Raw genomic sequence first — 13,738 nt, 5'->3', positions numbered from 1 at the left:
AAAAAAAATCTGTGTTCTCTGCATTGTGAAAATTACACACAGAAACGCAAATTTATAAAATGTGTATGTTACAAAGTAAATTACTTTTACTATAAAGAATGCTTTGGATTCTGAGGGGCAAGAGCAGACATTTTTAGTTTTCAGTGGTGTGTCACGGAGATAAAGTATTTTTAAATCCATAAAATAGAATACACAGGATTTTGAAGGAAACCAATTATGTTTAAATACAGGGACATATTCTGAGGAAGGAATCATTAGGTGATTTCATCATTGTATGAATATCAGAGAGTGCACTTACACAAGTCTGGATGGTATAGTCAATGACATACTTAGGCTATATGGTATAGCCTATCACTCCTAGGCTACAAAGTTGTTCAGCATGTTACTGTACTGAGTACTGTAGGTACCTGTAACACAATGGTAAGTATTTGTATATGTAAACATAGAAAAGGTACAGTAAAAATACAGTGTTCTAATTTTATGGGACCACCATGCTATATGCGGTTCATAGTTGAATGAAATGTTATGTGGCCCCACGACTATAGTTGATAATATTAAAGTTGAGGTAGAATAAACATGTGCTTCTTTTTAAACACATTAATAACAAGTTCTAGTGGTGATCTGATAAGTACTATTTTAAAAGTAGCAATTGGTATAAATGATACTTCACGATTTCTGCAACAACTTTAATACATGAAAATGTCATCAACAAAGCCACGGGTACTATTAATGCCACTGAAGTTTATTGTCTATATGTATAATTGAGAGAAATACTAAATTTAATTTAAAGTTTAGAAATTAGTGAAATTAAGTTGGTTATTTTTTCTCAGACTTAGCATTGGACCCTCCCCCAGTGCTAAGGCCCCTGAGCTGGAGGTTCATAAGTGAATCTTCCTAATACCTTCCTGGTGTATTCAACTTAAACCATCCATATTTTTAAAAATTCCCCTTACAAGAGTTTTTAAGAAATATGTCAACTTTAAACTATAAGGTTCCTTCTATACTATTTTACAATATACTAGTCGAGAATTATACCTATTAATTATAAAAGATTCTCAAAACTATAATAGTTTAACACTATATGTAAGTAATTTAAATAGCAAAAGCATTTCTAAGAGAATTTAGTATTTCTAAGTTGCTTCAGTTAGTTTTGGGAGTCAGGATGGGTCATCTTGGAATGTAATTAAAAAAACAGCAAATAGCTAAATAAGTATGTATTTTGAAAGAATAATAATCAATTCAAATACCATGAGAATCTAATTAAATCTAGAAAGAAAAAATCATTGTTGAAAAATTCCGGGTGTTTGATGGAGATTTTTGGAGCTATTTCTTTTAAGCTATGTACTTATAACTCACAAACATATAAGCTAAGAATAAAACTAAAAAAAATTAAAATATTATTATGGAAAATGTCATTAATCACTGCCATAGGGTTTCTATAAATGGTAGTTAATAACTGAATGAAATCACGTAAAATTTGCAAGTGAAACAGGTAAGGGGAGGGGAGGGAGAGAAAGTATGAAATAGAAAAATGAGAGAAAAGAGGAAGGAGAGATGAAGAAGAGACATGGGGAACAGAGACAGTCAGATAGAGATATGGAAGGTGTACTTTGGAGTAACAACCAAAATGAGATAACCAAAACTATGGAGGTGGCAGGCTTGATCTGCAAAGGTAGATGCTCCTCCTCCTAAAGCATAAAACAGTCACACCCCTCGACATGAGTGGTACCCTTCTGTTCTTATTCCTTCGAAATCTTTTTTAAAAACTTCATGTTCAAAATTAATTTTTCCCCAATATTAACATACTCTATTCTTAAACATTTTGGTGTCAATTCAGCCAGGCAAACAACAGATATTTTAAGTATATATATAGAGATGGAAGCACACAAAAAGAAATGGAAAGAATATAGTAACAAAACATTGGGGGGAAAACAGGTAATTTATAAAGGCACCAGAGGCAATAACAAAAAATATACAATATAGTATTGTAAGAAGTAGTTTCAGTTAATGACAAAGAATATAAATATAACCTTGAAATTTAGAATGTTCTCCATTCTGCAGATTTCCAAAGGATCATGCGACATTTGGACATGAATTAAGGCATGCATTACACATCAGTATATTTCTTTAGTCCAGTTGATTTAAATATACTCACTCTTCCACCCTCAACAATACAACTCATTTTTCTAAAAGGTAAAATATTTTAGCCAAAGTAAAATTCAGGCTAAAGCAAAATGCAAAATATAAAGAAAATATTTTTTTTAACATGAGCATCTGAGATAAAGTTTTACTATAGGTGGTTATCTCAAATAACTGAAGTTGAAAGCTATATTGAATGAATAATACTCTAATACTATTTTTCTCTATGTATACCCCTTAAAAACTACAAGACACTCATGAGTCATTAGACAGTTTTGTCAGAAAATTCAAACATCCAGCACAACCTGTATTTTTCCCCAAAACTTCCTCCTCTGAATTGTAGTATTATGTAGTGTCTAGTGCTATTATTGTAACTAAGAAATAATTTTTTGAAATGGTTCTAAAATGAAATGGAAACTTTTAGTGTATTTTCCTCATCCCAAATGATAAAATATTTTCTTAGGTGGAAAGTCTCCAAAACTTGTAAATCTACTGTGCCATATTCTACTGGTCATTTGAAAGAGCTCCATTTAAACAAATTGAAAGTGCCTCATGTGTGTAAGACACAGAAATAAAGGAATCACTGTAAAAAACAGTGCTCTGCAGGCATGGGCCCTTTCTTTTCTCCCTTCCCTTCCCTTCCCTTCCCTTCCCTTCCCTTCCCTTCCCTTCCCTTCCCTTCCCTTCCCTTCCCTTCCCTTCCCTTCCCTTCCCTCCCTCCCTCCCCTCCCCTCCCCTCCCCTCCCCTCCCCTCCCCTCCCCTCCCCTCCCCTCCCCTCCCCTCCCCTCCCTTCCCTTCCCTTTCCTTTTCTTCCTTCCTTCCTTCCTTTCTTTTTTTTTTCTATTTAGATGCAGGGTCATGCTTTCACACTCTGTTGCCCAGCCTGGAGTGCAGTGGCACAACCATAACTCACCACAGCCTCAGTCTCCTGGATTCAAGGGATGCTCCTGTCTCAGCCTCCTAAGTAAAGTAGCTAGGACCACAGGCATGCAGCACCATGTCTGGATAATTTTCTTTTTTTTCTTCGTGTAGAGATGAGGTCCAGACTGGTCTCGAATTCCTAACCTCAATGAGGTCCAGACTGGTCTCGAATTCCTAACCTCAAGCCATTCTCCCGCTTTGGCCCCACAAAGTGCCAGGATTACAAATGTGAGCCACTGCCCTGGGTGACCCTTTCTTTAAAATCTGAGAGAGATAAAACACACACATACACACACACACACACCCCTACAACACCACAGGGTACTTTGTAATGAATTTCCTCCCCTCTCACCTTCTCAAAAACATCATGCTCCCACATCATCAGTGTCTCCTCTACTAGTTCATTACCAGTAGCACTCAACCATGTACCCCATTTCTAAAAAAATTCACTTTTATATCCCAGCCTTTTTACTTACTCCCCTTTTGGAAAACTCCTTGATAGAGTAATCCAGATTTGCAATTTTCAATTTTTCTTTTCTTATTTTCTCTGGAATCTATCTCAATCAGACTCTATCCCCATCACAACAACAAAAGTATGAAGGTCACCAATGACTTCTACATGACAATTTCAATGGTCACTTCTCATTCATCTTACTGGATTTCTCAGTTGCTTTTGAAACATGATCACTCCATCTGTTTTAAAATACTTCCTTCATTTAGTTTCCAAGCTGCCCCTCTTTATCCCTGCTCCATTACTAGTTACTCATTCTCACTTTTTTGATAGTTTCTCTTTGTTTTATACTGTCTGCATAATGGCCCAGGGCTCAGTTTTTGGAGTACTTTTGCACTTTTTCTATTTTCTGGACAAGAGTTCTTAATCCTGCATTCAAATTAGAATCACATAGGGAGCTTCTAAAGGATGCTGACACCATGGATCTACTCCATTGCAAATGAATCATAATTGTTGATTTGTATTTTACTTCCTATTCCCTTTGCCCTAAAGCTTTTTCTCCAAATATCCAGAGGCCAGGGTTGAGAACCCCAGTTGCCAGTGGTCTCATCCACTGTACATTCTGCACCATGAAAACTCACAAAACATATCTCAAGCTGCAGACCTTTCCTTTGAACTCCAGACTCCCTTATCCAAACACCTTGTCCACATCACCACTTGTACAGATAATGGGTATCTCAAATTCAATGTATTCAAAAACAAACATGACCTTCCTCCATGAACCAAACCCCATGCTTCCTATAGTCTTCTCACCTCAGTTAATAGCTACTCCATACTTTCAACTGCTCAGGCCCATAAACTTGGAGTCATCCTTAATCCCTGTCTTTCACACCAAAATCTCATTCTTCAGCAAATCTTGTTCTGCCTTCAAAATACACCCAAATGCAACATCTCGTCACCTCCATCACTGTCACCCCGATCCAATCCTATTACCTCCCATGTGAATCACAGCAATAGTGTCATGGCAGGTCTCCCTTTTTTGAACCCTGTGTACCTGTAGTCCACTCTCAGCACAAAAGGCAAAGTGATGTTTAAAAATGGTAAGTCAGATCGTGTCGGCCATCTGCTCATAGTCTCATGCAGTTTTCCTACCTCAAAATTAAAAACATTACAATGGCTCATTAGGCACCTCATAATCTGGTCAGTTCTTAGAGATGTTTGATTTTAGATCTGAAATTATCCAATCTCTTCAGTTACCTTCAAGAATAACACAGTGCTAACAGGATCTTGTTGTCTGTCTTTAAAGCTTTGCAGGGGGAAATAATAACTCTTGTCAGATTCTCAAAGAAGCCCGTATGATCAAAAATGATCAGAATCATTGTGTAAAAGATTATCACAATTAATCAAAACTCCTTTTTATTATAGATTAAGCTTTAACCTTTTCAAGCCTTTGTTTGTGGTAGTAATTCAATGATGAGTAGGGCATACTAAAGCATAAATTTACTTTAAATATATTTTAAAATTAACCTACTGTTTCCCATTTGTACGGATTTTGCAGTGGTTTCTTTACTTATTTTTTCTTCTCTTTAACTGTTTGCTTAGCTATGTTTGTTTTACTTCTTATACTATACTATGTGTAAAAGCTATGGCTAAATTCAATTAAGAGCCTTATGAACATAAAGTATAAGATGCTATTGATTTTCATCAATTTGTGATCCAAAACACAAAAGTGAGAGATTTGGAATTCAGAATCATAAGGCCCTATCCATCCCCTCCATTCAAACTCGATGAATGCTCATGGAATGAGGTAGGAGTAGGGTTTTGAGAAAGGCTTTTTAGTCACCAAAGGTTACATGTCCTCATACCAAATCATTCCATAGAGGTTACTCAGAAGTCTTCTAAAATTAATCAACCACATAACCCCTACAGAGCAGAGCCATCGAGGGTAACAATTTGGTAAATGCTTCTCTGGTTGCTCAATTCTCTTGCTTTGACAATGTAAATGCATTCATTTAGTTCAGTGTATTAAACTATAGATCTAAAGTCTAAAGACACTATATGCTGGCTTGTCAAGAAGGTATCATTATTGCCTTCTCATAACTTCAAATGTTCCTTCTCTCCTGGATCTTTTCCAGCTGAATGTAAACATACTGAAATTGTTCCTATCTTAAAAGAATACACACCAAACGAACAACCCTTCTGGACTTGCACTTCTGCCATGAAATTTGGCCTTTCTAGAACTGTTTTCATATTCCACAACCCACATCATTGTGGCTTCTCCATGAAAATGACTCTTAATAAGGTCACTAAATGATGTCCACGTTGTGACAACATCCAGAAGAGTCGACAACCAACAGAAATATTTCAGTGCTCATCTTACTGAACCTGTCATCTGGTGCACCTTGATATAGTTCTCTTCCTCTTTTTAAAACATTCTTTCCCTGCCTCATGATATCATTTTCTCCAGTCTGTCTCTCTTCTCACATTTCTTGTTTCCTCTCAGCCAGATAATCATCCTCTTCTCTTTGCACTGTGACCTCTCCTCTAGGCTATCTTATCAGTATGGTCCTACTCTGTCTTACTGTCTATCTGATATTACCTCTGGAGAAAAATCTGAACTTTCCATGGGATTGCCTCCCAAGCACACAAGCTGAACCCACACTCCCATCCCACCAAACTGGCTGGCCTCCAGTGATTGCTGAGTCACTCAGTTCTCAGCCATCTGACCTTTTCTCTGAAATCTCTACTTTAAAAAAACTCATCCAGATTTATAGTGAAATGTCTCCTCTATGAGAACAAATATAAATAAGTATATTTGCCTCTAACTCCTTCTCTCCAGCTCCAATTGTATATTTTCAAGTGCATTTTGGAATTCTCCTCTTGAATTATGTATAATCATACACAACTAAACAGATCTAAAACTCAACTCATGATCATCTCCAAACTATATTCAGCTATTCCTCCTAATTTCCTAATTTCTATTCAATTTCCAAACTAATTGAACTAAAATGTTAATGACAGTCCTGCTCAGAATAATACATACCTGACTGCTCTTTCAAGTCTACCCAGATTTAGCTCTGGACCTCATTTAATCCTGAAACTCTAAAGCAAGTCTTCAATTCCTCTATTGCCTGCACTTAACACAGCTCTAGGGGTTGAATCCCTCACAAACAAACTTTCATCTCCAGCCTGGCTGCTGAGCCTATGTATTATGTTTGACCTAAAAAAATCACCTAACATTTCATCACTGTACTAAAAAACAAAACAAAAGAAAACAAAACTTTGGTGCATTAATAGAGTCATAGGATTTATTCAATTCTTTCCATTATTCTGAAGCCTGGTTTCTAAATAGTCTCCTCATCCAACTATCCCACACCCCAAAGCTTCCTGGCCAATCTATCTGTATCTCTATTGTTTTATTTCCTCCCCACCCATCTCCTGAGTGAATGCTGAGCTAATTTAGTTTGCTAGAGCAGTGACCTAAGATAGCTTGTCTACAAACCCAAAAAACCAACGGTGAAGTCCATACATAGCTGGTAGCTTCTAGCTCTTCTTTAAGATGGCCGATAAATTGTTGGTTATTACAAAAGAAGAGCTCTGGGGCTTGAGGCATATTTTGAGTTATCTCTATGTTTCAATATTAAGTTATATATTTTTCAGAACCTTGAAAATATTTTCTTTGCTCCTCACTAAATACATAGGTATGAGAACAAACTACATAGTTAACTTATTTTCCAAAACTCTAAAGATAAGGTACTTAAATGTTTACTTTTGACCCTACAGAAACACTTACTATTTATAAATACTTCTGATGGATACTTGCTTTAATTTTTTTTTTAAAAAAAGCTAATTAAAATATTTCAAGTAAACAAAAATTAATGATTTATATGTGCAGAATGATTTATACTTTGATATAGTCAACTTTGATCATGCCTACTCTCCACACACACACTCCTCATTGTGTTACTATTTTTCCATTTAATGTGTTGGCTGAGCAGTGACATTTCTTCAAGTCCTGTTTTCCAAAGAACTAGCAAATATTGCATTGGAAAGGAGAATTCTAAACCTTTTGCCCACACCATTATTGTGACATTGGCTGGAAGGCACTGTGCCTGAGAAAACATAACATAACAAAACAAAACATCATCCAAGCAAATTAAATATTTTGAGGAATGCAGTGACATATCTTGCCAAAGTCACAGAAAATTTGTTTCTGGAAGCTCTGATTATAACTTTATGGTCATATCATGAGCTCCTATTATTATCTTTCCACTAAAATACTACTGTAGTACTTCTACAATTACAGGCAAAGCGGAAAAGCTTTTTATGGGAAAAAATGAATATAAGACTTTACAATACTGTTGAAACCAACAGCAAACAACACAATTTCTTTTCTTTTGCCTTTTATTATTATTATTATTATTATTTTTTGTATTTTTAGTAGAGACAGGATCTTACCATGTTGGCCAAGCTGGTCTCGAACGCTTGACCTCAGGTGATCCACCTGCCTCAGCCTCCCAAAGTGCTGGGATCACAGGTGTGAGCCACGACGCCCGGCTCAAACAACTCAATTTCAATTTTATCTTTCTAATTTCTTTTCACAGCTTCAGGATTCAAGAATATATAGTTGTTTGAAACCCATATGGAATAGTGAGAAAACTTGATGGGCTGGGAGGTAGGAGCTCTGAGTTACAGTCCTCCCTCTGCTGGGTCTCTTTTTGTATTTCTTTTAGCTCAAATATTTGCCCTTCCTTTTATTCCTTCACATTCTCTCCCTTAAGGATTACAGCCATTCCTGTCCTTTCAACCACAATGTCTATGGAGTGATAAAGACAAAGTCTAGTTCTCCAGTTGACACTCCTAACTCACTTTTTACTGAACTTGTATAAGCCAGGAACTAGGCTGTATGCAAAACATTAAAAGATAAGTAAGATGGAATCTTGCTTTCAATGAGATTACATTTTAATACAGAAAGGAAGATAAATAGATCAACTTCAGTATAATTTTGTGCCCCAAGCATGCTGTGGAGACCAAACAAAAGGGGCAATTCGCCCAAAATGGAGCATCAGGAGATGATGACTAAGAGGAGTTCTGAAAAAAATATGTAGAGATCAAGAATGCAAAGAGTTATGAGACCATTCCAGGCTCAGGGGAGAGAAGAAACAAAGGCATTCAGCAGTTTCACCTGACCATGCGTACAGACATGTCTATGCATTACAGTGGAGGCACAATTCCAAGTGCAAGGAGTTAGACCTGGAGTTTGCAAACGGTGAAAGGAAGGGGAAATAGTGAGGTCAAGGAAAGATATTTTTACCATTTTACCAGTGATTCACAAGGAAGGAGGGGAAATCACTTTATGAGCTTTTCTAATTGTCCTGCCCAATTCTGGTTAATCCCTTTTTAACGCTGTGTACTCTACACAGACTGTCTCCTAGAGAATCTTGGCTGTACTCCTACTGGTGGGGAGTATGCACTATCCCTCTGGTATATTCTGAAAAACTGCTCTGCTATAAATGCAAGAGAAAATGCACCAAAAAGACAAAGAAGCGAAGCCTAAAAAGAAAACAAAGAAAGGTCATAGACCTCAGAAACCACAAAATAGTTTAAAAAAAAAATAAAGCAGAAAAAGCCTGTAAAATACAAACCGGGTTTCAGTCCTTCCGCAGGTCCAAATGTCTCCTGTATAGCTCATTAACATCCCAAGCTCAACACCTCTAAAACCAATTAATCATTTCCTTTTTGATAACAGTTCATTATTAATGTACCAAAAAAACTGCAAAGATAATCAGGGTGCAGATGGTAGGGCACGTTAATACATAGCAGTATTGGCTACAGGTGAGAAAGCACCCTGATTCTATATAATTCCAACCATGGAATTTTTGTATTACAGAGAGAAAAGAAAACAAAATTTTTCAAAAAAGTATATATGGGATATGATGTCCTTTAGATAAATCATACAGATCTATGTGATATTAATAGCTTCAGAAGAATGGGGCATCACAGGCTCCATAGAATGGTTCATTCCTACTCATCTAGTATCTTCTCTACTAATTTAGCTTTTCAGCAACAGCAAACTGTTTGTGGTTCTCTGAATAAAACATATGAAATCAGGAATTTACATAGAGGGGAGCAACACACACTGGGAACTTTCAGAGAGGGGGGTGGTGAGAGGAGGGAGAGGATCGGAAAAAAATAACAGTGGCCACTAGGCTTAATACCTGGGGGATGAATAATCTGTACAACAAACCCCCATAACACATGTTTACTTATCTAACAAACCTTACTTATCAAACAAACAAAAAGAGGAGCGTGCACGTGCGCGCGCACACACACACACACACACACACAAAAAGAAAAGAAAAGAAAAGAAAAGAAAAGAAAAAGAAAAACAAAATCCTTTGGCTTTGAATGCCTCCCTCTATTCTCAACTCCCTAAACTATCTTTGTCTTGTCTTTCAGGTCCCCAGCCAGGCACTGACTTTTCCAAGAAGCTAACATTCCTGACCCCTCTATGAACCTTAATACTAACGATCATAACAGCAGCTAACACATATTGAACACTTCATCTGAGCCGGTCTGTATTCTAAGCACTAAGCAGTACCAATTCAAGTCTTCTTCATAACAATCCTATGAAGTAGGTACTAATAATATCCCCATTTTAGAGATGAGACACTGATGCAAAAAGAGGCTAAGTAACTTGCCTAAAGACACATCACTGGTGAGTAGCAAAGCCAATATTTGATCCCAATCAGGCTAGTTTCAGAGTCTGTGCTCTAATTACTACACCACACTGCTTCTATGTCATTAAAAATGCGATGACTATAGTTACTTCCATCCACATAATGCTCTTCACTGTCCTGTTCAGCATTTAGGTTCAATGATATACTAGGACTGGATATGTATTTCTCTATGCATACTAAATGTAGAATATCAAGTATGGAGTGTAAATTAACTATCAAAAATTCCTAAAAAGTATAAAATCTCTTTAAAAGTATTTTGCTGGAACTTAATTTTTACAAAACTATATAGATGTAACCGGCACATGTAAAACATATTAGGATTTACCATTCCTGTGATAAGAAAAGTGTCTTTGAGTCTAATGAAAACCCTTGGCAATTTGAATATTATATGATACTAAATTATACTATAATTATTTCAAAGGTCAAGAATCTTAAACATTTAGTCTTAAAACTCTCCATGCAATCAGAAAATTAAAGTATGTATGAAAATATTTAATTATACAAAATAAGTAGAAAGCTACAAATTTAATAACCTTTAAATAAAATGTGCAATTTTTTTCCCACATGGATTTTTTTCCTCCATTGCAAAAATGGAACTTTTTAAAAGAACATTATTTTTTGTGACCATGAGCAAACATTTTATTTTCCAGGGCTGGTTTCAAGGAAGGGTAGGATAAAATGATTTGGAATAGAGCACTGTATTACTTACTAACTCATGAGAAACTCTATGATGCTTTTATGCTGGGCACCACTGTACAATTTAAAAAAAAAAAAATTGACTCAGATTCAATCCAGCCTTTTCAGGAATTCACAGTCTAGTAGGAAAAGGAAAACAGACAGCACAGGTGTGAGAGTTGTTTTTAAAACTGTGGTAAGAAGAGCTTTAAGAGACAAATGTGTACTAAGAAGAAGATCCCTGCTTGGTCCACAGCTGTAACTTTAGTCACACAAAATAGCACAGAGGTTAGGAACATGGACTGTGGAACCAGAATTTTGAGTTTGAGTCTCAATTTTGCCATGTTCCGGTTGCCTTTGGTGGTTTCCTTTAACTTCTCTGTGCCTCAGTTTCCTCATTTATAATTAGATAATTTCATAGAATTCATAGAATTGCAGTGTTGTTGGGAGGACTAAATGAGTTCATGTGAGAGAAGCAAGTAGCATATAGAAGGCACTCTAATAATATGAATTAACATCACTTAAAAAATACCTGATGGGGATGCTGAGGTGGGTGGATCACCTGAGGTCAGGAGTTCAAGACCAGCCTGGCCAACATGGCGAGATCCCGTCTCTACTAAAAATACAAAAAAATTAGCTAGGCGTGATGATGGGCGCCTGTAATTGCAGCTACTCAGGAGGCTGAGGCAGGAGAATCGCTTGAATCTGGGCGGCAGAGGTTTCAGTGAGCTGAGATCACACCATTGCACTTCAGCCTGAGCAACAGAGTAAGACATCGCCTCAAAAAAAAAAAAAAAAAAGGACCTGATGAAGTGCAGCTTTCTTTGTTCTCAGGCTTTAGGACATTCACAGTTAAAGACATGTTAAAACATCTTGCCAACCCCCCACAGACTCAATTATGGCTGGTTCAAACCTTACCTCTGTATAAGCAATGGATCATGTCTTAGTGTTTTTGCTATCCTGGTTAGAAAATAAGCCCTTAGTGTTCTCAATCAAACACTAGAAAATTTGTAAATATTTTATTCCATTATCTGAACCAAAAAAAAGTTATTCCAGTTGTTGATACAATTTGTATGCAGTACAAAAATTACAACCACAAGCACCATGTACCCAGACAAACAAAACATTGTCAAAGTGCGCATGATTAGCTGCTTTGAGAATTTCAGTTAACATTATTTTGCTACTTGTTTGCTCATTTGCCCTTGGAAGAACAGGCATAGAAGATGACCATTTAACAAAAATGTGAAGCAGAACAGCCATAAAACTGAGAAAAGCCTTGTGCTATGGTTTGAATGTCACCTCTCCAAAACTCAGATGTTGAAACGTCATGGCCAATGTGATGGTATTAACAGGTCAATCCTTTAAGAGGTGATTTGGCCATGAGGGCTTCTCCCTCAGAATGAGATTAAAGCCATTATAAAGAGGCTTCATGCAGTTTTTGATCTCTTGCCCTTCTGCTTTCTGCCATGTGAGAACACAGCGCTCCTCCCTTTCCAAGGATGTAGCAACAAGGCATCATCTTAGAAGCAGAGAATGGTCATCACCAGAAAACCTAACCTGCCAGCACCTTGATTTTGCTCTTCCCAGCCTCCAGAACTGAGAGAAAATAAACTTCTGATCTTTATCAAATACTCAGTCTCAGGTGTTTATTTATTTATTTATTTATTTTAGAGACGGGGTCTCACTCTGTCACCCAGGCTGGAATATAGTGGCACAATCACAGTTCACTGTAATCTCAAACTCCTGGGCTCAAATGATCCTCCCACCTCAGTCTCCTGAGTACTTAAGACCACAGGTGCATGCCACTGTGCCCAGCTAGATTTTTTTTCTTTTTTGTAGAGATGAGATCTTTCTATGTAGCCAGGCTGGTCTTGAACTCCTAGTCTCATACAATCCTCCGCAATGGCCCTTTCAAAGTGCTGGGATTACAGGTATGAGCCAACCTGACCGACCTTTAGTCTCAGGTATTTTGTTACAGCAGCACAAATAGACTAAGATACCTAGCCACTAAATCTCCCCATTCTTATTGCTTTATAAAATATCATTTCCATCCACTTTTATTTGCACAATAAATCATGCCGCCTATTCAAGGCCTACTGTTCTGACATATGTGCCTCCTGAAATTCAGGTGCTATTTCTGTTCACAACTATTTCTGCCACTGCCCCACTCTGCACATCAGGTTTTAGGTGTTTCCTCAACAAGAGATCACATATTCTATATAGCAAGAGATCTATCCTGAGAGTAAAGCAAGTGCTGTAAAAAGAGACTCATAGAATCTTGGAACCAAACTTAATTTTTAAAATTATCTAATCCAAACCCTTCATTTCACAGAAAAAGCAGGCCCATAGAAACTCAAGTACCCCAGCAAGCTGGTGGCAGAATTGAGAATGTTTTTCCTTTTAATTTGCCATCTACCACTTCTGTGGATTTTTTGTTTTGGTTTGGTTTTGGTTTTTATTACAGGACATTGCCAGAGAATAAACATAACTTCAAAACTGACAGTCAGAAGAAACACAAAATTTTAGGGCACAACCTTAAATAGTGACAAATCATGAAGACATCGAACTTTGAGAAAAATATAGACAATGGAATTTTAATCTAGACTCAAGCAATCGCAATAAAACAAACCTACACTTGTCTAAATTCTATGGTCTTACAATGAAGATATGGATAAGACTTTGCAAAATATATTTATACATTTAAATTTGTATTTTATGTTCCTCTTTTCCCCAATCCAGTCTGAAACATATTTTGTGATAAAAGCAGATTACACAGATTACAAAAGACTTCCCTTATCCAGAGCTCTGTGG

The 13,738-nt window shown here is 36.8% G+C and overlaps 1 protein-coding gene across 3 annotated transcripts in view; it reads right to left on the bottom strand.

The window, feature by feature from the left end:
* MDFIC (MyoD family inhibitor domain containing) overlaps positions 1–13,738 on the bottom strand; it is a 93,399-nt gene that overhangs the window by 18,926 nt on the left and 60,735 nt on the right. The window contains exon 5 of one of the 3 annotated variants that reach the window (XM_030933040.1): positions 4,567–4,660. The exons of the other annotated variants lie outside the window; for them this stretch is intronic. Coding sequence (XP_030788900.1) covers positions 4,567–4,660 — 94 coding nt within the window. The remainder of the gene's footprint in view (positions 1–4,566; positions 4,661–13,738) is intronic. 3 annotated transcript variants of the gene reach the window in all.

The sequence above is a fragment of the Rhinopithecus roxellana genome, chromosome 6 (assembly GCF_007565055.1).
Source record: "Rhinopithecus roxellana isolate Shanxi Qingling chromosome 6, ASM756505v1, whole genome shotgun sequence".
NCBI classification, from domain to species: domain Eukaryota; kingdom Metazoa; phylum Chordata; class Mammalia; order Primates; family Cercopithecidae; genus Rhinopithecus; species Rhinopithecus roxellana.
This window is presented reverse-complemented; position numbering and strand designations above follow the sequence as displayed.